The sequence below is a fragment of the Schistocerca piceifrons genome, chromosome 1 (assembly GCF_021461385.2).
Source record: "Schistocerca piceifrons isolate TAMUIC-IGC-003096 chromosome 1, iqSchPice1.1, whole genome shotgun sequence".
In the NCBI taxonomy this organism is placed as follows: Eukaryota; Metazoa; Arthropoda; class Insecta; order Orthoptera; family Acrididae; genus Schistocerca; species Schistocerca piceifrons.
In genome coordinates this window covers 64481632-64506986 of record NC_060138.1, presented here as the reverse complement: position 1 = coordinate 64506986, position 25355 = coordinate 64481632, and the positions used below count along the sequence as shown (strand labels likewise).

The following is a 25355-nucleotide window of genomic DNA, read 5'->3' as shown; positions in this document are numbered from 1 at the left end:
GCTTTGTCACAAATCTTTTTATCAAATGATGGGAAATCCAAGAGGGACTAATGACAATATTATGAAATGGATAGATTGCTACTCTCAGTATAGAAAAGACTTTGACTTGCAGACAATGAAAAGACTGCTATGCATTTAAGCTTTCAACCAAAAAGGCTTTTTCTTAATTATAAAACAGGTACACATTCACATAAACACAACACACACACAAATTATCACTGTCTCTGGCTGTTGAGGCTGGATGTAGACTCCAACTGTGCATCTATGAGAGGAACAATGTGACTTGGATGGTGGGAGGTAAGGAGGAGACAGGGTTGGGAGGGGAGGGATAGCAGGTGGGAGCATGCAGGGATGTTATGGGGACAGGTCAGCTAGGTGTGGTCAGGAGGTTTTAAGAGGAAGGGTGGTGGAGGGGGGGAGGGGGGGGGAGAGCTATCCTACCCTATCCTACCCACTATCCTCCTCCCTCTCCTCGCAGTGGTATTCTGCTGCCAACTAAACCTACACAATATCCTTAGCCGTAGCTACTCCTCTCCTCCTCCCATCCTCTTATCTCATGGCTCACATCCCCACAATAGATCTAGATGCAAGACCTGTCCCGTACATCTTCCCAACACCATCTACTTCAATCTGATCATAGGCAGGGCTACAAGTGAAAGCCGTAAGGTGATATACAAAGTAAGCTGCAACTGCTGTGCTACTACATGAGCTGACAATCAACAAGCTACCATCACATGAATGGCCACTGACAAACTGTGGCCAAGAGACAGCTGGACTATCCAGTTGATGAACATGCTGTCTGACACAGCATGCTTCACTTCGGTGATTGCTTCACAGCCTACACCACCTGGATGCTTCCTACCAATGCCTGCTTTTCTGAACTGTGCAGGTGGGAACTCTCCCTGCAGTGTATCCTATGCTCCCACAAGCCCCCTGGCCTCAACCTTTGCTAGTCCCTGTCATCCACCTATTTACACCCTTCCCTACTTTCACTCCAGCACTACACATCCTTCTTTTCTGCCAGTGCACCCATCAGTTTTTTTCCCTTCTCTACTTCTCTTCTTTGCCACTCCCCTGGCTCCCTCCTCCCTAAAACTTTCGGACTGCACCTAACAACCCCATCCTGTCCAAACCATGTCCGTGTGTGCTCCTACAAACAGCACTATGTCTTCCCCCACTTCTACCCTGCTATGCCCCCACAACCCAGCCTCCTCTGTTCCCCCACATATTTTTGCAATTACCTGTTGGTTATAACTAAACAAGTTCTGCTGTGTGGGCTATATAATTTACAGAACACTGAAGCATTATAGGTATGTTCAATAATCGATGCACTCATGGAGTATGCTGAAAAAATAGTAGTTACACTTTCTGCCACCAGGTGAAAATATGGCACTGTAAGCAATCGTAATGTGAAATGTTTCCTGTTTCGATATCAATACGCTGTATGTCGCATGGTGATGCATGTTGATTTTTTTGTTGGAAGTGACTTTTGATGTCAAGAGATAAGAAGATTGAAATTTACTGTACAAAACACCATAGCTATTGAGAAGAAATTAGTTTTATCAGAACACTAGCAATTAGTGTTGCCAACTTTGTATAGAGAAATTAAGAGATCGGGGAGGAAGCCTACAAAATAAACTATTCAAGTAGTGTTTCCTACAAAAACATATATTTAAAATGTGGATACATGTTTTATTTTACATTGTTGCTTATATTTATTTACAGACTTTGCTTCTTTTTGCAAAGATTTATTTAATTTTACATATGTAAAGAATTCTCTACAATTAAAATTCTTTTCTGCTTTTATAAGCTCAGTGGTACATTTATTGTGCACCTCTGTCCATTTGTGATTCATTAGGGAAAAAAAATCTTTTTGCCTCAGAGTTTGAAACAGAAATGCTTAATACAAACCCAACCACTTTCAGCAAATTGCAAACCTGAACATTTTTGGCTCTCTAGGTACAAAAATCTTTAACCCACCTGCTGTTTGCATTGCCTTCCATAGATACACTTTGCTTCAAGATATTCTTTACAGTACAAAATTCCTCATACAAACAATCTTCATCCACATCATCTGTCTGCACTGACTCCATTATTCCTTGAAGATGCTTAAATTTTAGCTCAGAACTTAGACGAGGAGGTATCCAAGACTCAATTGACTTGGCAGTTGACCTAAAAATTTGAAATTCTTGACCAAATATGTTCTCAGTGACACACAAAATTCCATAAGATTATCTTCAATGCATTTCCTGGTTATGGAAGAAGCTAACTTATTTAAAACTTTATGTGTGCCACTACCAAAATATTTGTCACTCATTGTTCAATTTTACTGACCAAAGTCTTGACTTCCTCAAAATTTTCCGTTATAGTAACATCAGAGCATTCTGAAAACTTAGAACAATCTAAAATGACTGCACCAACATGGGAAAAAAGTTAAATAAATCTCCAAAGTTAACTCTTTTTCAATGTCGTCAGAGCTTTGGGACAATCATCAGTACTTTTCATATAACTTTTAATGGGTTCCCAATTTGTAATGATTCTATCAACTGCTTGTGTGAAAGAAATCTATCTAGAAGGTACATGTTGGAGAATTTCATTCCATTCTACAGCTACAAATTCAAGAAAGGGTTTTAGAACTTCCCTTTGCTTTGCAGAAAGGGAGATGTGACCGTATAATATTTTAGGACTAAATTTTTGAGATCAACATCTAGGGTATCACAGGCACGTTTCATAGCATTGTGCAAAATATGATTTGAACAGTTTGCCTAGAATATTTGTTTATTATCATCATTTAACAGTTTTAATACTGAATTGTGCTTTCCAAAATCAACATTGGGATTATCAGCACAGAAAGCACTACAGTTGTTTATATTGAGTTTGTGGGAATGTTGTAACAAATTGTGAATAGACATTTCTGTTTCACTGCTCTCTTCTATAAAATCCAGAAGTTTATTTTGAATTCCAATTTCGGGATCACAATGTCCCAAAACAATTGGAAATGTCTTCCTATTTCTATGGTTTGAAGCATCAGTTGCTATAGAGAAAAATTTACTCGACTTACTGGGATCATTTAAAATTTAACAAAATCTGAAACACTTTTTGGAGCTATAACTTCTTTCACTATTGCTTTAGCTTTAGTGCAACCACAATACTTAACATTGCAGTCCCAGCTATTACAACTGAGATTATGTTTCACTGTGTGATACACAAATGTCAGTTCTGCTGCAACAGCTCTGTGTAATCCACTTGTGGTGGTGCTACCACTAGCAGAAAAGAAACTGGGGATCTCTGAAGACTCCTTCATGTCTTTCTCCTTGTTTGTATGGCCTAATGATATTAAAGATATTTCTAACTACATTAAATTCATACTTATGTAATTTTAAATTGCACCAAACAAAGTTATACAATTCCACTACAAAATTGCTTGTAGCTTACCTGTAGTTTTTGCATGTTGGGAACAGTTATCATTGCCTCTATGTGCTACACTAAATTCCTGTATGCAGATACAGAGAAGGCTTTGAAACAATTAGCGTTCACAGGATGAATCTAGGAATATGTTTCTTCCCAACATGAATGGTAAACACACATTTTTAGTTCTCTTCCTTATGGGTGATTTCACCCTATCTTCGTGACAACTCATCTTAAATCAAGAAATCACAAACTCCAAATCTAATCACATCAATGTCACGTCCTCTATTAAAGTGTTTTCAGCTTTCACAAAAGCAGCTATGTGCACAACTGAAGTAACCAGTTAAATACTTGGTGCATTGGTGGCATTGAAATTGATATCACTATTAGTACTGATGGATCAAATAAGGAAAAAAGCTTTCGAAAAGTACGTATCGGTTTTCAAAATAAATGCAAAATTAGAAGTAGATATAAGTAGGAAAGTTGATGACAATGCAGTCAACACCGACTAATAGTACACTGCATAGTTGGCAACAAACATCTGTAAATCGCTACGACACGAAATCCCCCGACAGCTACAGACAGCCACCGATCAGAAGCTAAGGAGCCCATGTGTCAAGTTATAGTTTTGCATACATGTACAGCCCGACAAGCATTTATTACATGTGCGGTTCTGCCAGTGCTGGCCACATGGGCCCCTCTCCCACGCAGTGTGAGTCCCCTCGGCCATGGCCACATGAGCATTTCTTTCACACACATTTGTACGGCAAATCATGCCGCCAATATAGATAACTATTTGCTTTGGTACTGCTTTGGTGCAAGCTGCAGCAACCTTTACTGCGTACAGTTAGTACCAACTATGAGCGTGTCAGGCAAAATAGATTGTTTGAACTGCTATAGCAAAGGATACGAAAATACGGGATAAATTCGAAATAATGCGGGGCACAGGATCTGACAAAAAAAGATTCAAAATACGGGATTTCTGGGGAATACGGGATTGTTGATGGCCCTAGCAGCAATAGCATTGCATCATTGTGGAAACATCACCAATAGAAACAGCTGTGGAAAGACCTCATATTGATAAATGGGCTAAAGAATATGATCAAGAAATTTGAAGAAACTGGTGAATTTGGTGGTGTGGCAAGGAGAGTGACACACACTATTTTAATTGCAGTAGTTGATGAAGTTGCTGTAGGTAAAGCCGACCTTGCAGCAAATGCCTCAGATTCTACAGCCACTGCTCGAGCTGTGTCACAGGAATTCTCTCTTCCCTAGTCAACAGTTCAAAAGATTTTGCTGTGCGTTTTACACTGGTATCCCTACAAGATCCAGAATGTGCACCAGGTGAAGCCCCCAACACAGCCTGCAATGCTGTGCCTTTGCCCTTTGTGTTTTGGCACACATGGAAATGGATGACACATGGCTGGGGAATATTCATGGGATGGACAAGACAGATTTTACTGTACATGGTGCCATGAATGCACAGAACTGTCACATACGGGGTCACACGCAACCACATGTTGTGCAGAAACATCCACTGCACTCATCTTATGTTACAGTGTTGTGTGATCTCACAACCTCCTTCATTCTTGGTCTGGCTTCTAAATGTGCCAAATATTGCATAATTTCAAATGTTTTTTTTAAAAAAGATAATTTTAACTGTAAATTCAGAGCTAGTACATATTGATTGTATTAAAGAAAATAAGGTAAATTCTTTTTATAGATTTTAGCTTGAAATATAACACATCATGTACAAAACCTCATATGAAATTTTTTTAGTAGCTGAGACCTGTTGAAAATTCAAAAATTAGTTCTGTAATTGACTACTTCTGTTGAAGAAAAGTAATGCTAGAGGAGGGTGTCCCTTTACAATATCCACCTCAAAAAATTTGGAAACAATGTGTTTACAATATTTTGTGACCTACTATAAGGTTTGCCAAACGGTGTACAAAATGATGCCAAAAGATAAAATACAGATGTGTAGAAGTATCTGATACATAACATATTACAGAAAACATAAGAAGAGTACCTAAAATAGAAGTCATATTTTATACACATATCAGGACATAGCATTCAGATTTTCAGCTCTGTGGAACGTTCTGTCACAAGACAAATGATACAAAGTCAAAACTATTACATTACAACACTTAAACTATAGAAATAAGTGCAGAGACAAAGTAAATTACTAGGATTACAAATTGCAAGTTTACATCTATAAAAAGGATATATCCAGTCATCAGTAGGAATGTAACACAAAATCAGTCAGCCACATAGTACAAAGTATGCCATGATATGTTGACTCATGAAAGGACAAAATAATGAAAAAATATTATTGCCTAAGCTTATGATGTGGGGCTGACCCACGAATCCAAACCACACTGGGTACACACCAGCAAAAATGTTTTGACACAACAAAATGAATAAAGCTCACAATCATATATCAATAAGTTCAATCGTGCATAAAGAGTAATTACAGGAAGCATCTAGCCTCAATCAATAGTTGCATGCTCTCCTTGAGTACACACGCACAGTCGCGATGATCAGGGGTACCCAAAACAGAGTTAAGCGTGAGTTTGCCCAAAATTCAAGTTCCGGTGAGATACAATATTGCAGTACTCAGGATAAATACAGCTAATCAGAGTCATAAATAGCTTTGAATGATGACATAATCGAATAGCTTCAGAACCAAAATCAGTGTGTGAAATCAGAAAAGTATACATTTTTTTACACTGTCTATACTCATAAACGTCTTTCACACTATTTGGTAATTGTTCATTCAAACTAACCTACTACATAGATGCCTAGAATGTGCAATTGATTAAAAAAGATATATACTGATTTAAAACTACTTAATGTGTTAGGAGGTTAATCCCCTACTTGAAAACACATACATTTATGTGGAATAACACTGCCCAGGCCAGTGACGATTTTTCTAAACAAATAGTTCCATGAATTCTTCATATAAGGTAATTTCTTGGATACCAATTTACAAAACTCAGTCACAGCACTGATCTAGCTGACAAATGCTTGAGTACATTTCCAGCACGTATGGTCTCTTGTAACTCGACTGGAGGGTACAGCCATACAGCAGTGTGGGAATGGAGTCACCCACATCTTTCAGTTTCCTCCCTAGATTTCTCATCACACACTCCAATGGATATGTTACTTCCTGTCTATCACTCACATCAAATCCTGAGTACTAAGTATGCTGTTCAGTATCGCCCTCACATCACACAGCATATGCTCTGCCTATTTATATTGAAAAAACAAGTACACAGGCTTTACGTCAAATGGATTAAACATGTTCGTGTATGAAACTTTAATAAACAGACCTAAATGCAATGAAAAAAAAATGATCTAGTAAGATGATACACACAGATATACTAAGATACTACTCCAAATCTGTACAGTACAAGATATGAAAATTTATTACTAGATATTTAATGGCACTGTTCCATTTCAAAGTTGTGAAAGGATCTACTTATTTAGTATCATAACATATATGTATCACTTTACAGTCAGTACCCACCATTAGACTGTTTTTTATTTGCAGTGTTACATTTTACACGATCGTGTTTTCAGCTTTACAATGCCATTATCAAGTGTTTTAATGTTATACAGTGCCAAGATGGCATATAGTCGTATTTAAAATACACTATTAGACACATTGTCCAAGGGTCAATATTTATGGTAAAAGCCTACTGCTTTGTTTTATCACTGAGTATACCATCTTGACTGTCTTTACGCATACAATGTACATTTCCACAAGATTCTTACTATATTTGACCTTGTCTCTAAGCTATTCAGATATACTACAAATCAGGCTACCTCTATCAATCAAGCAGTTACCTTCCCAATGATCAATCTCAATTTTAATGTAAGGACACCCAGAATCTGAATCATCTCTGTTGTCAGACACTTCATGCAAAAGATCACTTTCAATTTCATCAAATGCTACATCCACGCTGTCTTACAGGGTTTTATCAACTTTAGTGATATCATAACATTACTTTGGTTACTCATGTTGTCAGGTAAGGATTGAGCACAATGAATGGATTCCATAGCACAACTAACTTCATTTGTTACAGAAGGAACAAAAAACACATTGCTGTCAAAATTACACTTCCTGCTTAGATCTTCTTTCACTTCATTCACCATTTGGGATACAAATTCTGACTAATCACAGCTAACTTATTTCAGAATGCACATTTATATATGTTATCATCAATCTGGTCCCAAACAAACTTCAAAAAGTTTTCAGTTTTATTCTCTAGGCTCACAGATAACTCACCTACTGTTTGGACCCTTACTCTGCATGCCATTAATGAAAAACTGTTTTGACTGGACTGGTATTGCATTACTCTCACTTACAACTTCACATACATGACTTATGTTACCTGTATTGTCAACATCAGTTACAAATAACTTTGAAACTTCATTATTTTTAAACTCCTCAAATACCTGATACTCGTCATCATCCTCCAATGGTACTTCATCAACATCATTATTAACAATACAAGTCTCATCTCCATAAAAGTTGCTTATCTCACCTACATTCATTTGCAATAAGCCACCAGTCTCAGACTTAACAATATCAGTTATTTCATAGCTCTCATTCACATCTACATCAAAAATACCATCTAGTTCAGATCCAATACAGTCATCACCGGATTTACATACATCAGTAAATCCGACTAAGAGAAGAAATCATTAGTACATTCTACATCAAAATTCTCACTACTCTCACATTCTGGTTTGTGATTAGCACCTACTTCACCATAATTAAAAATAGTATCCCAAACCTTTTGATAAAAACACAAATGAGAAATCTGATATTCCTTCTGTTCAATTCCAGGTACATGTGCCATATCATTAACACTGTTATTATTGTCTAATTGCAAGTGTAACTTACCCCAAAACTGTGGACCTTTATTCCTGAGTATTTTTCTTCTATTAAAATGCCCGTAGTTATCCCCATTATTTCTATCCTGCTGATGTTCTCTCTATTGACACTTTGATCCTGATAGAAGTTACCATTATCTCTGTATCTGTAATTACTCCCATTGTGATTTTTGTCACTATGATTATTATGGTACATACTTATTTCACTGCCTATCCAGCCTGTCAACATATTGTAAAAATTATTCAAGACCATCATCAGGTCCGGTTACTTGATCCCACTGCAATCTTTTTCGTAATCTCCTTTTAAGTGCATTAGAAAAGGTCATTTTGTCAAATAATTTGTCAAGGTGTGTTAATTTTTTAAGTTAGTTCTTACAAAACACTTTCAAAGTACTGTCCCTATTCCTATAATCAGGACCATTCAAAAATTCACTTTTAATTCTCCCGTGTTCAGCTTCTGACCAAAATTTATTTTAAAAACTTTTCTCAAAACTTTGATATGTTTCCCACTAACTTAAATTTAAATTTACCCATGATAGAGCATTGTCTTCAAGACATCTTCCAACAAATTTAATTTTTTGATTGTCATTCATGCCTGACACAAAACTATCTGTTCAGTGGTGCAGAAAATCCACTGGATGTAAGTAGACTGATTGAAAACTTTTGATAGGAGTGTTGGGCCACGCAATACCGTTGTTTGCACATAGACTTTGGTTCACATATGTTTCCTGAACTGCTGAAATTCTTTGATCTAAAACAGTTTGCATATTGTTTGCAGCATTTAAAATTTTTTGGTTTAAACTGACGATGTTTTGTTCCATTTTTCTACTATGGCCTTGTGTTCAACTCTGACATCATCAATATTCCTTGATAGTCTTGCAGGCTCAACTATCAACTCATTTTCCAAAACAATACATTTATTTTCTAAAACATCAAATTTTTCATTGATACTTTTTAACCCCTCTGACAACTCATTTTTTAACTCTGAAACTTGGTTACTAAGTTGACCAATCTGATCTTGTACTTTGTCTATTTCACTATTGTTTTCAGTTCTTATTTCAGTCAACTGGTCATTAACTGCACTAATTTGCTATTGTTATCTGTCTTCATTTCCTCTAGTTATTCCAAAATTAATTGCAAAATATCAGTTTTTACTGTTTCTTTACTGACTACAATTTCACTCAAATCAGACATGTCCTGGATTTTGCTTCTACTTCATTCCTACCCTCATCCCTATTCATTTTGTTTACAAATAGTTTGCACTTATCTTCCTTTTTTGATGTCACTGATTGTCATTGTAAAGTCCTCCTTCATTCGATCTGGTACTTCATTATTGGTAGTACATCATCACTGTTGATATGATTTACTTTGTTGGGCAGCCCTCAGTCTTCTTTCTTCATGCGATCGGAAATCCATTCATACATAAACGACAAATTACACAAATCACCCTTCCTTCTGCAACAGATCCTGGATGATGCCACCACTTGTAATCTCCCCCTCCCATAATTTGTTGATCTCACTACTATTGTCAATGGTGAAGTCTCTGTGAGATTTGCAATAAACGTTTTACTTATCTTCTTTTCTGATAGTTGGCTCCAGTTCTTCATGTCTAGGGGTTTGATTCTCGAAGCTGAAATTTTCATCTTTTGGGTTCTCGTGGTTCCAATTGACATAATTAACTTCAAAGAATGCCTACGTGCAAATCCTTTGTTTTCATGGTAATTTATTGCCACACATTTTATGATATCATGCTGTCTTTTGAATTTTCACATTAATAAAGCCAAAATTACATTGTTCTTCCAAAAAAATGTCTGATCAAATCAGAGGCATTCCCACTACTACTTCACTCTGCGGTAATAACAGGATTCCAAAGATCTTACAATCTTTCTTGACAAATGAATTTCTAGTAGTTTATATTATTATTTTATAAATGTATCCAGAAATAAACATAATAAACAGTATCATATTGCATAATTAATAATAGAAATTTTAAATGAGCCAAATATTTTATAATTTCCAATGTTTCTAAAAAAAGGATAATTTTAACTGTACATTCAGAGCTAGTATATATCGATTGTAACAAAGAGAATAAAGTAATTTCTTTTTATAGATTTTAGCTTGAAATATAACACATCACGTACAAAACCTCATATGAATTTTTTTAGAAAAGCAGCTGAGACCTGTTCAAAATTCAAAAATTAGTTGTTTAATTGACTACTTCTGTTGAGGAAAAATTAGGCTAGAGAAGGGTGCCCTTTACATTTTCCAGTCCTCTTGTCAGCTCTGGGAGGTATAAATGGTAACCAAAAGACACAATTCGAAGAGTTATAGCCTACCTTAAATTGGAAAAGCAGTTTTTGTGGCTTCTTTAGAGGCAAGTCAACTTCTTCATTATGAATACTACTAGAATGAGAATTAATCCACAGCAATTCCATCATCTAATTTCAGATTTCAGACTAAATGCATTTCCAAATTATAGCTGATGTCTACTCACTTGTCTTAGAATTACACTTTTATGCTTTGTAACATCAAAAACAAGCCCTACATTTTAGAATAGCATATGTTATGAGAACTTTTGTCATGGATTTTTTCAATGGCATTGCTTTATATTACAGAGAAGCCAACAAAACCATCCAGTGATCTCCTGTCACCTCAGTCACAACTTGCAAAGGATGAAGGGGAAACACTGCACTGGAAAGATGCTGCAAGCTACAAGAAACCAAAAGCTGTTAATATTACATCCAGTTCTATGGGTAAGCAGTTTGAATTGCTTTGTGATGCTTGTCTTTACCATCAGTTTGTGCATTGGCAATGCTTTCATTATGTATCAGTGTGGCAATGCTGATGAGACTGCTATCCTCAATGAAAGTGATGAAGAGTTACATGAACTTTTGGGTGGACTGAACAGTCCAATGAATGCAGAATATGAACTGTGAGTCAGCTGAAGAAAGACAAAAGTTATAAAAAGTAGTAGAAACAATAATAGCGATGAACTTAACATAAAAACTGGTGACCACAAAGCAGATGAAGTTAAGAAATTCTCTTGCTTTTGAAACAAAGTAACACATAACAGACAAAGCATGGAGGACAAAGAAAGCAGTCTAGCATGGGCAAAGAGGGCTGTTGATAAAATATCGATACATTGATATTTTCCAAAACATATCAATATATATTGACAGTATTTTTCCCCCAATAGATCAATATCAAAAAGCAAATATTGAGTGCCAATATTTGTATTTTATATTATATTTTTTCACAGATTTTAGTAAATATTTGTAGTTATTCATTTGCAATTGTAGTAGAACATAACTTTACATTCACTGTGTGAAGAAGTCTTAATACTTTTTGAACTTCCATTACATCCAGTCTTTCTCTTTGACTGTGTGAAGCAATTACATGTGGCACAAAAGAAGAAGTCCGATTGCACTGGGGATGATGGTGTGAAAGGAATAACAAGATTTCCAGTGTAAAGAAATAGCGCACCAGTTGTGTTAAAAAACAATTTCAGTGCAACTAGTGTGCTAATTCTTCACATCAGCATTCTTCAAAAACAGTTGCTGAAGGTGATGAACTAAAATCTAAATGACAAGGCTGGTCTTTACAGTGGATGGAGATGTGTGAGGGCAAATGCTGTCGTAATTGGTATTTGACACTACCAACAGAAACTTCAGTGTGTAGCTTCATCATGCAGTTTTGACACTACAACTGCTAGTTCACTGGCGTTGGCAGAAATGGAAAAAACAGGGAAGTTGACATATTGTGTTCCAGACAAATCCAATTTGTAATAAAACGAAACGACAAACCCATTGGACATCTTTTATTGTGCCACTTAGATGCAGCTATCGCTGTTAGCAAAGTAGTTATCACCAAGTGTGAATGTACATACACAACTCTAAGACATGCAGAATATTTACAATGTGCAGCCAATATGTTTATAGGCAGGCACGTTGATATTTTTTTCGATCAATATATCGATACTTTTTCCCTATATACCGAGAGCCAATAGTGTTGTTGTTGTTGTTGTTGTTGTTGTCATTGTTGGCCTTCAGTCAAGAGACTGGTTTGATACAGCTCTCCATGCTACTCTATCCTATGCAAGCTTCATCATCTCCAAATAAGTACTGCAACCTACATCCTTCTGAAACTGCTTAGTGTATATATCTTGTGGTCTCCCTCTTCGATTTTTGCCCTACACACTCATGCCCAGTACTAAATTGGTGATCCCTTGATGCCTCAGAACGTGTCCTACCAACTGATCCCTTCTTCTAGTCAAGTTGTGCCACAAATTCCTCTTCTCCCTAATTCTGTTCAGTGCCTCCTCATTAGTTAAGTGATCTACCCATCTAATCTTCAGCATTCTTCTGTAGCATCAAATTTTGAAAGCTCCTACTCACTTCTTGTGTACACTATTTATCATCCATGTTTCACTTCCATACATGGCTAAACTCCACACAAATATTTTCAGAAAAGACTTCCTGGCACTTAAATCTATACTCGATGTTAACAAATTTCTCTTCTTCAGAAACACTTTCCTTGCCATAGCCAGTCTACATTTTGTATCCTCTCTACTTCGACCATCATTAGTTATTTTGTCCCCAAAAACCAAAACTCATTCACTATTTTAAGTGCCTCATTTCCTAATCTAATTCCCTCAGCATCACCTGATTTAATTCAACTACATTCCATTATCCTTGTTTTGCTTTTGTGGATGTTCATCTTACATCCTCTTTTCAAGACACTGTCCATTCCGTTCAGCTGCTCTTCCAGGTCCTTTGCTGTCTCTGACAGAATTACAATGTCATCGGCAAACCTCAAAGTTATTACTTCTTCTCCATGGATTTTAATTCCTACTCCAAATTTTTCTTTTGTTTCCTTTACTGTTTGCTCAATATACAGATTAAATAATATCGGGGATAAGCTACAACCCTGTCTTACTCCCTTTTGAACCACTGCTTCCCTTTTGTCCCCCTCAACTTTTATAACTGCAATCTGATTTTTGTAAAATTTGTTAATAGCCTTTTGCTCCCTGTATTTTACACCTGCCACTTTCAGAATTTGAAAGAGAGTATTCCAGTCAACATCATCAAAAGCTTTTTCTAAGTCTACAAATGCTAGAAATGTAGGTTTGCCTTTCCTTAACCCATCTTCTAAGATAAGTCGTGGGGTCAGTATTGCCTTGCATGTTCCAACATTTCTATGGAATCTAAGCTGATATTCCATGAGGTTGGCTTCTACCAGTTTTTCCTTTTGTTTGTAAAGAATTCATGTTAGTATTTTGCAACCATGCCATATTATCTGACAGTTCAGTAATCTTTATTCATGTCAACATCTGCTTTCTTTGGGATTGAAATTATTATATTCTTCTTGAAGTCTGAAGGTATTTTGCTGTCGCATACATTTTGCTCACCAGATGGAAGAGTTTTACCATGGCTGGCTCTTCCAAGGTTATCAGTAGTTCCAAGGGAATGTTATCTCCTCCTGGGACCTTATTTTGACGTAGGTCTTTCAGCGCTCTGTCAAATTCTTCATGCAGTATCATATTTCCCATTTCATCTTCATCTTCAATCTCTTCCATTTCCATAATATTGCTCTCAAGTATATCACCCTTGTATAGACCCTCTATATACTCCTTCTACCTTTCTGCTTTCCCTTCTTTCCTTAGGACTGGTTTTCTGTCTGAGCTCTTAATATTCATACATCTTTTCTCCAAAGGTCTCTTTATTTTTCCTGTAGGCAGTATCTATCTTACCCCTAGTGATATATGCTTCTACATATTTACATTTGTCCTCTATCCATCCCTGCTTTGCCATTTTGCACTTCAGGCATTTGTATTCCTTTTTACCTGCTTCATTTACTGCATTTTTGTATTTTCTTCTTTCATCAATTAAATTCAATATCTTTTCTGTTACCCAAGGATTTCTACTAGCCCTCATTTTTTTACCTACTTGATCCTCTGCTGCCTTCACTATTTCTTCTCTCAAAGCTACCCATTCTTCTTCTACTGTATTTCTTTCCCCTGTTCTTGTCAGTCATTCCCTAATGCTCTCTGTGAAACTCTCTACAACCTCTAATTCTTTCCGTTTATCCAGGTCCCTTCTCCTTAAATTCCTACCTTTTTGCAGTTTCTTCACTTTTAATCTACAGATCACAACCAATAAATTGTGGTCAGAGTTCACATCTGCCCCTGTAAATGTCTTACAATTTAAAACCTGGTTTCTAAATCTCTGCCTTATCATTATATAATCTATCTGAAACTTTCCAGTGTCTCCAGGCCTCTTCCACATATACAACCTTCTTTCATGAATCTTAAACTAAGTGTTAGCTATGATAAGTTATGCTCTGTCCAAAATTCTACCAGGCAGCTTCCTCTTTCATTCCTTACCCACAGTCCAGATTCAGCTACTGCATTTCCTTCTGTTCCTTTTTCTGCAATCGAATTCCAGTCTCCCATGACTATTAAATTTTCATCCCCCTTAACTATTTGAATAATTTCTTTAATCACATCGGACATTTCTTCAGTCTCTTCATTATCTGCAGAGCTATTTCTCATATAAACTTGTACTACCATGGTAGGCATGGGTTTCATGTCTATCTTGGCTACAATAATGTATTCACTATGCTGTCCATAGTAGCTTACCCGCATTCTTATTTTTTTATTCATACTCTTGCTTTACCATTATTTGATTTCGTATTTATAAGCCTGCATTTGCCTGAGCAGAAGTCTTGCTCCTCCTCCTGCCAAACTTCACTAATTCCCACTATATCTAACTTTAACCTATCCATTTCCCTTTTTAAATTTTCTAACCTATTTTCCCGACTGAGAGAGCTGACATTCCACATCCAATCCATAGAACGCCAGCTTTGTTTCTCCTGTTAATGAAGTCCTCCTGAGTCGTTCCCACCCAGATATCCAAATGGGGGCTGTTTTACCTCTGGAATACTTTACCCAAAAGGACGCTGTCATTATTTAACCATATAGTAAAGCTGCATGCCCTTGCGAAAAATTACAACTATAGTTTCCCTTACTTTCAGCCATTCACACTACCAGCACAGCAAGGCAGTTTTGGTTGATATTACAAGAACAGATCAGTCAGTCATCCAGACTGTTGCCCCTGCAACTACTGAAAAGGCTGCTGCTCCTCTTCAGGAACCACACATTCGTCTGGCCTCTCAACAGATACCCCTCTGTTTTTGTTGCCCCTAATGTACTGCTATATGTATCGCTGAGGCACGCAAGCCTCCCCACCAACGGCAAGTTCCAAGGTTCATGGGGGGCTGATAATGACAATGAAAAAAATCTGACAATGATATTTTTTAAAATGTTGATTTATCAGATTCCCAATATTTTTAAAAATATCAACAGTCCTAGAATCCTTGACCAAAAGAAGTCTGCTTGTATGAAACATAGATCTTACATTGAGGAAGAAATATCTGAGAATGTATATTTGAAGCACAACATTGTATGGCAGTAAATCATGGACTGTGGGAAAACAGAAAAGAAGATAAATGAACCATTTGATAATCTTTGCAAACATATTGGGCATAGCAGCAATCACAGTGAACAGTAATAAAATATTACATATAACAGTGTTGTTGACATAAAAACACTTTTATTCATAAGTGTGACTGGTTTCAACATGATGTGGATCATCTTCAAACCATACTCCAGTGATGACATGTGGAGAATGACATGGAGCAGGAATCCCCTGTTATAACCTTTAATCACTAATAAATTGCGTGGATACACAAAAGTAGAAACACTAGCGGGTTACATGCTACTAACTCGGTATCTGTCATTCGACTCCCGTGCCATGACATGCGGCCGGCGCCGTTCATAGCCAGGTGGCGCTCCCGTGCTCGGCCGAGCTGCGGAGCGCCTCTATCGCCGTGTTCGCATACTTACGTAGCGGCACTTTTAAATCTCATGGCACGGTCACAACACTTTTCTCCCCTGTGAAAAAAAAAAACACTCACTTCCTTGGAGACACGGACAGTGCGGAGACATCCATGGCCTCTTGGGAGGCACCGAGAAGATCCCGCGGAGAAACACAAGAGTATGGTCGAAAGTGTCCAGGACGGAAGCATGCGCGTGGAACGTGCCTCCTGGACGAGATGATGGGTGAAAACTCCGGAGCAGCATCCATAGGTGTTGAGGACCTGGGGGTGTGCTCCAGCGAGATGGGTCCCGGAGAAGGCTGCGTCGCAACTGGGGCCGGTTCCGGCGTACTCGGAAGCGGTAGCAGTGTCGGCTGCAGCAACACGCACGGAAAATCAGCAGCAGCGACAGGACTGGCTTCTCGGGCTGGTGGAGGCGAAAGAAGGGGCGGTGGCACCGGCGTGGCCACCACATGGGGGCGCATCTGGTCGTAATGGCGAACAACCATGCCGTCGTCCGTACGTATTTCACAAAGCCGGCGGCCACGAAGAGCCTGGACCACCCCTGGAATCCATTTAGGGCGAGATCCATACCCTCGTGCCCACACGTCGGCGCCCACCGAGTATTTTCCCGCACTAGGGGACACAGTACAAGGCCTGACAGGGTGAAGCAGGTGCAGTAGAGTGCGCGGTTGGCGGCCATGCAAGAGTTCAGCCGGGCTGCGATCACCAAGAGGCGTGAAGCGATAAGAACTCAGAAATTGCAACAGCACGTCATCCGTGGAAAAATCACTAAGGAATTTTTTCATCTGGCTTTTGAAAGTGCGGACAAGGCACTCGACCTCCCCATTCGATTGCGGATGGAAGGGCGGCGCTGTAACATGATGAATCCCTTGTCCAGTACAAAAGTCACGGAAGCCCTGCGAAGAGAACTGAGGGCCATTGTCCGTGACAATCGTGGATGGAAGACCTTCTAACGCAAAGATTTTGGACAAAGCCAGTGTCGTCACCGCAGTGGTGGGCGACGGACATCGAACAACAAACGGAAACTTCGAGAAGGCGTCAATCTACAGTAGCCAATAAGTGCCGAGGAAGGGGCCGGCAAAGTCAGCATGCACTCGTTCCCACGGCTGCGCCGGATCAGGCCACGGAGAGGGCATTGTACGGGGTGCAGCCAGTTGTTGAGCACACTGACCACACACAGCGACCATGTGGGCGATGTCCGAATCAATACCAGGCCAATAAACGTGCCTGCGGGCCAGGGACTTAGTCCGAGAAATCCCCCAATGGCCTTCATGCAATAGTTTGAGAACAGCTTTGCGAAGAGAGGCTGGCACCACCACCTGTGGAGATGTGCCATCCGTGGCCAGAAGAACAACACCCTCATGAACAGACAGACGAAGGCGCAAGGCATGGTAGTTGCGAAGGGGATCCGATGCCCGGCCCTTGGTCCTGTCCGGCCAACCCCGTTGAACAAAACCGATCACCTGACGCAGGACCGGGTCCCGCGCAGTAGCCGACGCGACCTGCGAACCTGTAAGTGGAAAACCCTCGACCGCACGACGTTCTTCCTCATCAACGTGGAAACAGAGTAGTTCATCTCGATCGAAAACCGGGTCAGGGCCCATCAGCAAACGCGACAACGCGTCAGCGTTGGCGTGCTGAGCCGTGGGGTGATAGTGAATCTAATAGTGAAAACGAGACTAGTATAAGGCCCAACGTTGCAGACGGTGAGCTGCCTTATCCGGAAGCGACGCCGAGGGGCTGAACAGAGAGACCAGCGGCTTGTGGTCGGTGATGAGGTGAAACTTAGAACCATACAAAAAAACGCTGAACTTTTTTAGAGCATAAATGATAGCGAGCGCCTCCTTTTCGATTTGAGAGTAACACCGTTGGGCATCGTTGAGGGTCTTGGAAGCGTAGGCGATGGGTCGTTCCAACCCATCCTCATACCGATAGGCGAGAACAGCCCCTAGGCCATACTGCGACGCGTCAGTCGCCAGAACCAAGTGCTGACCCGGACGGAATGTGGCAAGACAAGGCGCCGACTGCAAATGAGCCTTCAGGTGGACAAAAGCCTGCTCACACTCGTCGGACCAACAGAAAGGAACGTTTTTGCGTAACAGCTGATGCAGAGGATGAGCCACCGCCGCTGCGGATGGAATGAATTTGTGATAATAAGCAACCTTGCCTAGAAACGCCTGAAGTTCTTTGACCGTAGACGGCCAGGGTAGAGCGGTAATGGCCGCAACGTGCTGTCGTAGAGGACGTATACCCTCACGGGACAAGTGGAAACCAAGATACACAATGGAGGGTTGGAAGAACTGTGACTTGGCCAGATTGCACTTCAACCCAGCTGAATGCAGAACCCGAAACAGTGAACGCAAATTGCGAAGGTGCTCCTCAGTGGAGGCCCCCATGACAACAATGTCATCCAGGTAGTTGATGCAGTCGGGAACGGAAGCCGTGAGCTGTTCCAAAAACCGCTGAAAAATGGCCGGCGCGCTAGCGACGCCAAAGGGTAACCGCTGGTACTGATACAACCCACGAGGAGTGTTGATGACGAGAAATTCCTTGGAAGAAGCATCCAACGGCAACTGATGGTACGCCTCCGACAAGTCAAGTTTGGAAAAGAACTGGCCCCCAGCGAGCTTGGTAAATAACTCCTCAGGACGGGGAAGAGGATAAGTGTCAATGAGGCTCTGAGCGTTGACAGTGGCTTTAAAATCACCACACAATTGCAGACTCCCGTTTGGTTTAGAAACCACCACGATGGGCGATGCCCATTCACTGGATGTAACAGGAAGGAGAGTCTCCGAAGCTGTTAACCTGTCTATCTCAGCTTTGACAGGTGCACGCAACACCATCGGAATAGGGCGAGCCCGGAAAAACTTAGGGCGAGCTGTAGGTTTAAAAGTAATGTGGGCTTCAAAATCCTTGGCACAACCCAGGCCAGCAGAGAACACAGACAAGAATTCAGAACACAAGCCATCCAGCTGCTGATACGGAATATCCTCAGATATGAGGTGCACATCATCAGTGGAGAACCCGAACAACTGGAAAGCATCATAACCGAACAGGTTTTCAGTGCCCGCATGATCCACCAGATAAAACGTGAGGGGCCTAACAACAGACTTGTAGGCAGTGGAAGCATCAAACTGGCCAACGATAGGAATTTTCTGCTTATTATAAGTTCATAGATTTCGTGTAACTGGAGACAAGGGAGGGGAGCCCAACTCCAAATACGTGCGAGAATTAATGAGAGTTACTGCAGAGCCAGTGTCCACTTGCATGCGAATGTCTTTATCCAGAACACGAACAGTAACAAACAACTTATTTGTTTGAGAAAGCACACAGTTAACATCCATGTCCGATGCCTCGTCCTTGTCAACAGGAACTTTAGGGGACTGACACACAGAAGCAATGTGGCCTTTTTTCCTACATGAATTACACGTGGCCCAACGTTTTGGACACGCGGCCCTGTCATGCTGTACGAAGCAACGTGGACAGGAAGGAAGTGCGGAACGAACCTGCTTCTGTGGTTGCCGTTTTCGCTGCGAGCGTGGCGGCCCAACGCGACGTTGTTGACGCGAGTGCACCGCCGCCACATCGTCGTTTCCCTGTGAAACAGGCAAACTGTCCGAGTCGAAAGTGGTGTGTACAGCGCCTACATCACACCACGCGTCTATTTGCACACCAGCAGCGTGAGACACTTCAAAAGATTGAGCGATGCTGAGAACTTCCGACAACGATGGGTTTGGCAATTGTAAGGCACGTTGCCGAACTTCTTTATCAGGAGCAAGCCGTAGAATAGCGTCCCTAACCATTGAATCAGCATAAAACTCATTATGAGTGTCCGTGACAAACTGACATTTCCGACTCAGACCGTGTAGTTCCGCCGCCCAAGCCCGGTAGGATTGATGGGGCTGTTTACGACACCGGTAGAACGCCACGCAGGCGGCAATGACGTGGGTGTGTTTTCGGTAATAGTTAGACAATAAATCACACATTTCTTGGAAGGACAGAGAGGCAGGTTCCCGCAGAGGGGCTAACTGAGATAGCAGCTGATAGATCCGTGGGGAAATCCAAGATAGAAATAACAACTTACACATAGGAGCGTCGACAATGCCAAAAGCCAAGAAGTGTTGCCGCAAACGCTTCTCATAATCCTCCCAGTCTTCAGCGGCCTCGTCGTAAGGAGGGAACGGAGGCGGAGAAGAGGAAGACAGACGATGAGTAAGTGACGTCGACAACGCCTGAATAGCAGCCGTCAGCTGCGTTTGTTGTTCAATGAGCGCTTGCATAAGCTGTTCCATGTCTGCCCCGACACGAACACACAAGTCCACAACGCAGGAAAAAAATATCCGACCTCGTCGCCAAAAAGTGTTATAACCTTTAATCACTAATAAATTGCGTGGATACACAAAAGTAGAAACACTAGCGGGTCACATGCTACTAACTCGGTATCTGTCATTTGACTCCTGTGCCGTGACATGCGGCCGGCGCCGTTCATAGCCAGGTGGCGCTCCCGCACTCGGCCGAGCTGTGGAGCGCCTCTATCGCCGTGTTCGCGTACTGACGTAGCGGCACTTTTAAATCTCGTGGCACTGTCACAACACCCCCAGATGTCAACTGCTCTTGATGGGAGTATGGTCCAAAAATGACCCACATTAGGTTGAAACTAGTCACCCCTCATGAATACAAGTGTTGTTATACTCTCAAGACTGTTCTATGTATAGTATTTTATTAGAGTAGATTAGAGGAGATTTGGTTTTCATTCCATAGCTCCAAAAATGGGATAATTTTCTTGAGTGCAGAACATGTCAGAAAATATAACATAAAAAACATAGAACATTTGAATATAATACTCATTTCTCTGATCATTTGTTGGGAGATTATCAAGATATGCGAATATGTCACAGTAAACTAGAACTGCTAATATTTACAGAATTAATGCACTCTCAGAATTAAAGATAGTTATACACTTTTAATAAATTTATTGCTCACAAAGTACCTAATCTTGTGACCAAGTGCTATCAGAATCGAAATCTAAGAGGCATTTTTATTTAACCTGGTCTAACAGTCCTTATTAAAATATTCATCTCTAGAGAAGGAAGAATTTCCTCCCAATATGTCTCTCAAACTTTGTTTAAACTGTGCTTTATCTGAAACCAAGTTTTTAATAGTTGCTGGCAATTTTTTGAAAACATGAGTTCATGAATATTGGTCCCCTTTTTGGACCAAAGTAAGTTATTTTAGTTTTATATTTATATCTCCTACATCTGACATCATTCACATTGTAAATAGAGACTTGTTTAGATCCTTCAGCAATATTGTAGTATATCCTTTGCAACTGAATTTTTTATCAAGTTGTAATTCCAGAAATTTAACACTGTCAACCTCTTGTAGGTGTGTGTCTTCATATTTTGCACATATGCTGGAAGGAAATCTCTTACAGGTTCTGAACGGCATATACTGGGTTTTTTCAAAGTTCAATGGCAGTTAATTAGCTTTAAACCATTTATTAATGTCAGTGAAAATTTTATTAGCAGCCATTTCTGAATTGGTACTTGACTTGCTATTTATTGCAATATTTTTATCATCTACAAGCAAAACAACTTTAACATCTGGCAATGTAACAGATGAGAGGTCATTAATGTACACAAGGAAAAGTAGCAGACCCAAAATGGAACCTTGAGGAATGCCACATGTAATTAATTCCCAATCAGATGAAGGCTGATTGCAGTGATACCATAATTCTCTAATTTACTTAAGAGAATGCTGTGATTTAAACAGTCATAGGCCTTTGATTGATCACAGAAACTGCCAGTAGCCTCTAATTTGTTATCTAATGAATTAAATATATTCTCACTCTGTTTAAATAGCCTTCTCTATATCAGAACCCTTAGTAAACCAAAAGTGTGTACTTGGTCAGTATATTCTTTGCAGTCAGGTGCTTAAGAAGATGCTTGAACACAATCTTTTCAAATATTTTTGATAAAGCCGGCAAAAGTGAAATTGGTCCACAATTTTATGGTATCTCTTTATCCCCCTTCATGTAAAGAGGTTTAACTTCAGCATATTTTAGCCAGTCTGGAAATGTTCTGCTAATAAGAGACTGATTACGCAAACAACTAAAGGTAGAACACAACTCACATGATCACTCTGATTAACTTTGGTGATATGTTGTCATAATCACTAGAACACTTTGATTTTATGATGTATGCCACTTCCTTGGAAAAGCGAGCATCATTTCCATTTTATTGAAGTTATTTGTAGAGAATGGTCTCAGATATTCCATTGCACTGTTTACTGAATCTGATAATCCTAAGCAGCCTGTAACAGAATCAAAGTACTTCTCTAAGAGGTTTGCAACAGTACATGCACTTGTTACAAATGTCTGATTTATTTTTAGAGCTATCCTTTCTGGTATCATCTGCCTCCATCTTCACTATATCCCATACAGTTTTTATTGTGTTTCCTGATGTAATTATCTTTCTCTCTTAATAAAACCACTTAGATTTCTGGATTATTTGCTTCAGTATTTTGCTGTAGTCTTTGTAATGCATTATAATTTTAACATCAGAGTTGTTCCTTGATAATAGATATAGTTTCCTTTTTGTCCCACATGATACCTTTATTCCTTGTGTAATCCACAGTTTATGTTTAGACTTTATTAATGAATGTTTTGTATTCTCCATTTGAGTCAGAAGTATTGTAATTGTCTATCCAGTTCATGTCTTTGAGCTGTCTCCCAAAATTCTCAATTTTTGATGGATTTATTATCCTCAAGTACTCAGATTTAATAGCTTTTGTACCCTGACTAGTTTCAGCATTTAACATGAGATGCTGCATCTCATGATCAGGTAGCCCATTTACTATTGATTTTTTTATATGACTTTTTCCCCTGGATTGTCTATAAAGATATTATCAATAGCAGTCTCAGAGTATTTGCATATCATTGTTGCAAAGTTCACAGGAGGAATTAAATTGAATGATAGTGTTACTGGTTGCAATAATTGTTCACTGACATAGCTTTTCAATAAATCCACATTTAAATCACCAGCAACCATTATTTCCTTGTTTTTTACTGTGAGATGGGACAATAGAGCTTCCAAATTTTTTATGAAGAAGTTAAAGTGTTCTAAAGGTGCTCTGTATACACTTACTGTTATAAAGGACTTATTATGAAATACTACTACTGTTGCACAATCTTCTAAATGTGGCTCTGAGCAAAATAATTATAATTATTGATACCAATATTTTTGACAAGTATGGCAACTCCTTTTTTCTACACATTTTCTCTGCAGAAGTAAGAGACTGACTTAAAGCCTATAACATTTAACGTATCTCTACTAGTGGTCACATGATATTCAGAGAAGCAGATTATATCAACTGGTTTGCTCAACTGCAATCCTTCAACACAAATAAGCAACTCAGTAATCTTACTCCTCAGTCATATATTTTGATGCAAGAAGGTCAACTGATTTTGTGCACTGGCTAAATTACAGATGGGTGAACCTAATTTTTCTATCAATTTCTGAACATCTCCAGTTTCATCTATGGACTGTGTGCATGAATTGTGTATGCTATAATTGATTTTCTGGCCACCTCTTTTATCAATGTGAATTTCATTTTCAATCTGCCTTGGAACAGCTTTTGTTTCTGCCCTCCATACCCTAAAAAAATATTGCTGTTCTGTCACTTGTAACAAGTGGTCCTTTACCACGTGTGATACTGCTCCCTCCTTCAGATATTTTCTGCTAGCCTGGTTGGTTTTCCGTTTCCATTCCTGTTGAGGTGAAGATCATGCCTAGTATAGTCCCCCCTAATGACAGAGTCAAAAGGAACCTCATCAATACAAGATCCCATACCTGATCCAAGCAGCTGTCCCAACTCTAAATTAATTCTTCTAACAGAAGAGTTTAAATGAGGCTGGTTGTGCCACCTAAGAACAGACACAAGCTCAACTCCAGTATGTCTCATTGCTGAAACTATCTTTACCAGGTAACCCTCAGTTCAGTAATTAGGGTCCCTGTTTGCGCTGTTGCCTGCACCATCCACTATTACCACAGTGTCTTCCTTTGTGAAGTCATTTGCAGAGTGAACCCATATCATCTATCACCTGACCTAGACCTGCATTTGGTTTAAAATAATTGTGATCTGGTAACTTGACCCTAGCTCATCTTGCAACAGCTGACCAACACCTCTACCATGTGACCTGCCTAAAAAAAACTTTCTCTTTCTTCACAACTTTTTCTGACCTCTTACTTATCAGACACATTTTGAAAGTTTGTTGTGTCCTGTTTACTCCTACATCTACTTGTGGCTCATCAGTTTCCAACTGTGACAACAGATCAAACCTGTTTTCCAGATTAACAACAAAACTATCTGAGAAAGGCCTCTTCATATTTCTTCTATAACCTGTTGTCACTTTGCACCACCCTTTTCGCTTCTCCCCACTTAATCTTTCCAGATCTTGTTTTACTTATCTAGTCTGCCTGAAGGGCAGCAATTTTCTCTTCATGTTCTACTATCTTCTTATCTCTACAGCAAGTCCTACCAAAGCACTGAGTGTTGTTTATTTCCCCAATTCGCATGCCACTGCAGTCACCCACATGAAAGACAATTCAACAACCATCACACCACACCTGGGAACTAACAATCTTAGGGCAAGTCACACACTTCTCTGTCATGGCAAACAAATTTTAGCCTTATCAAACAACTGAAACTCCACTTACTAATATCAACAATGTAAGAAAAGATAGATTGCTACTTAACATAAAGAAGACACATTAAGTTGCAGACACACACACAATTACTTACACAAAGCTTTTTGCCACAACCCTCAAGAGCAAAAGAGAAACAGAGAAACGCACATGATTCATGCACACAAGCAAGCATGGCTCATGCACACATGACCACCAATTCCGACAGTTTGGTCCAGAATGAGGAACCTGACACTTTCAGCACAGGGCAGGAGCATGTAGAGGAATTCTGATCCAAGTTTTAAAAAATGGTTGACCATGCACTGGAAGATATGTACCCAGTAGAACAGTTCATAATGGGAGGGAACCTCCAATGTATAAAGTCACTGTAAAGAAACTTCTGGAGAAACTACTGCATAATAGGTGTAAAACAAAGCTTAGGGCTATAGATAGATAGGTGCA

General features: G+C 39.6%; 1 protein-coding gene across 1 annotated transcript in view; it reads left to right on the top strand.

Annotated features, from left to right (window-relative positions):
• The window catches only part of LOC124776685, a 712754-nt gene that overhangs the window by 655858 nt on the left and 31541 nt on the right, over positions 1–25355 (top strand). The window contains exon 10 of the mRNA XM_047251827.1: positions 10926–11063. Coding sequence (XP_047107783.1) covers positions 10926–11063 — 138 coding nt within the window. The remainder of the gene's footprint in view (positions 1–10925; positions 11064–25355) is intronic.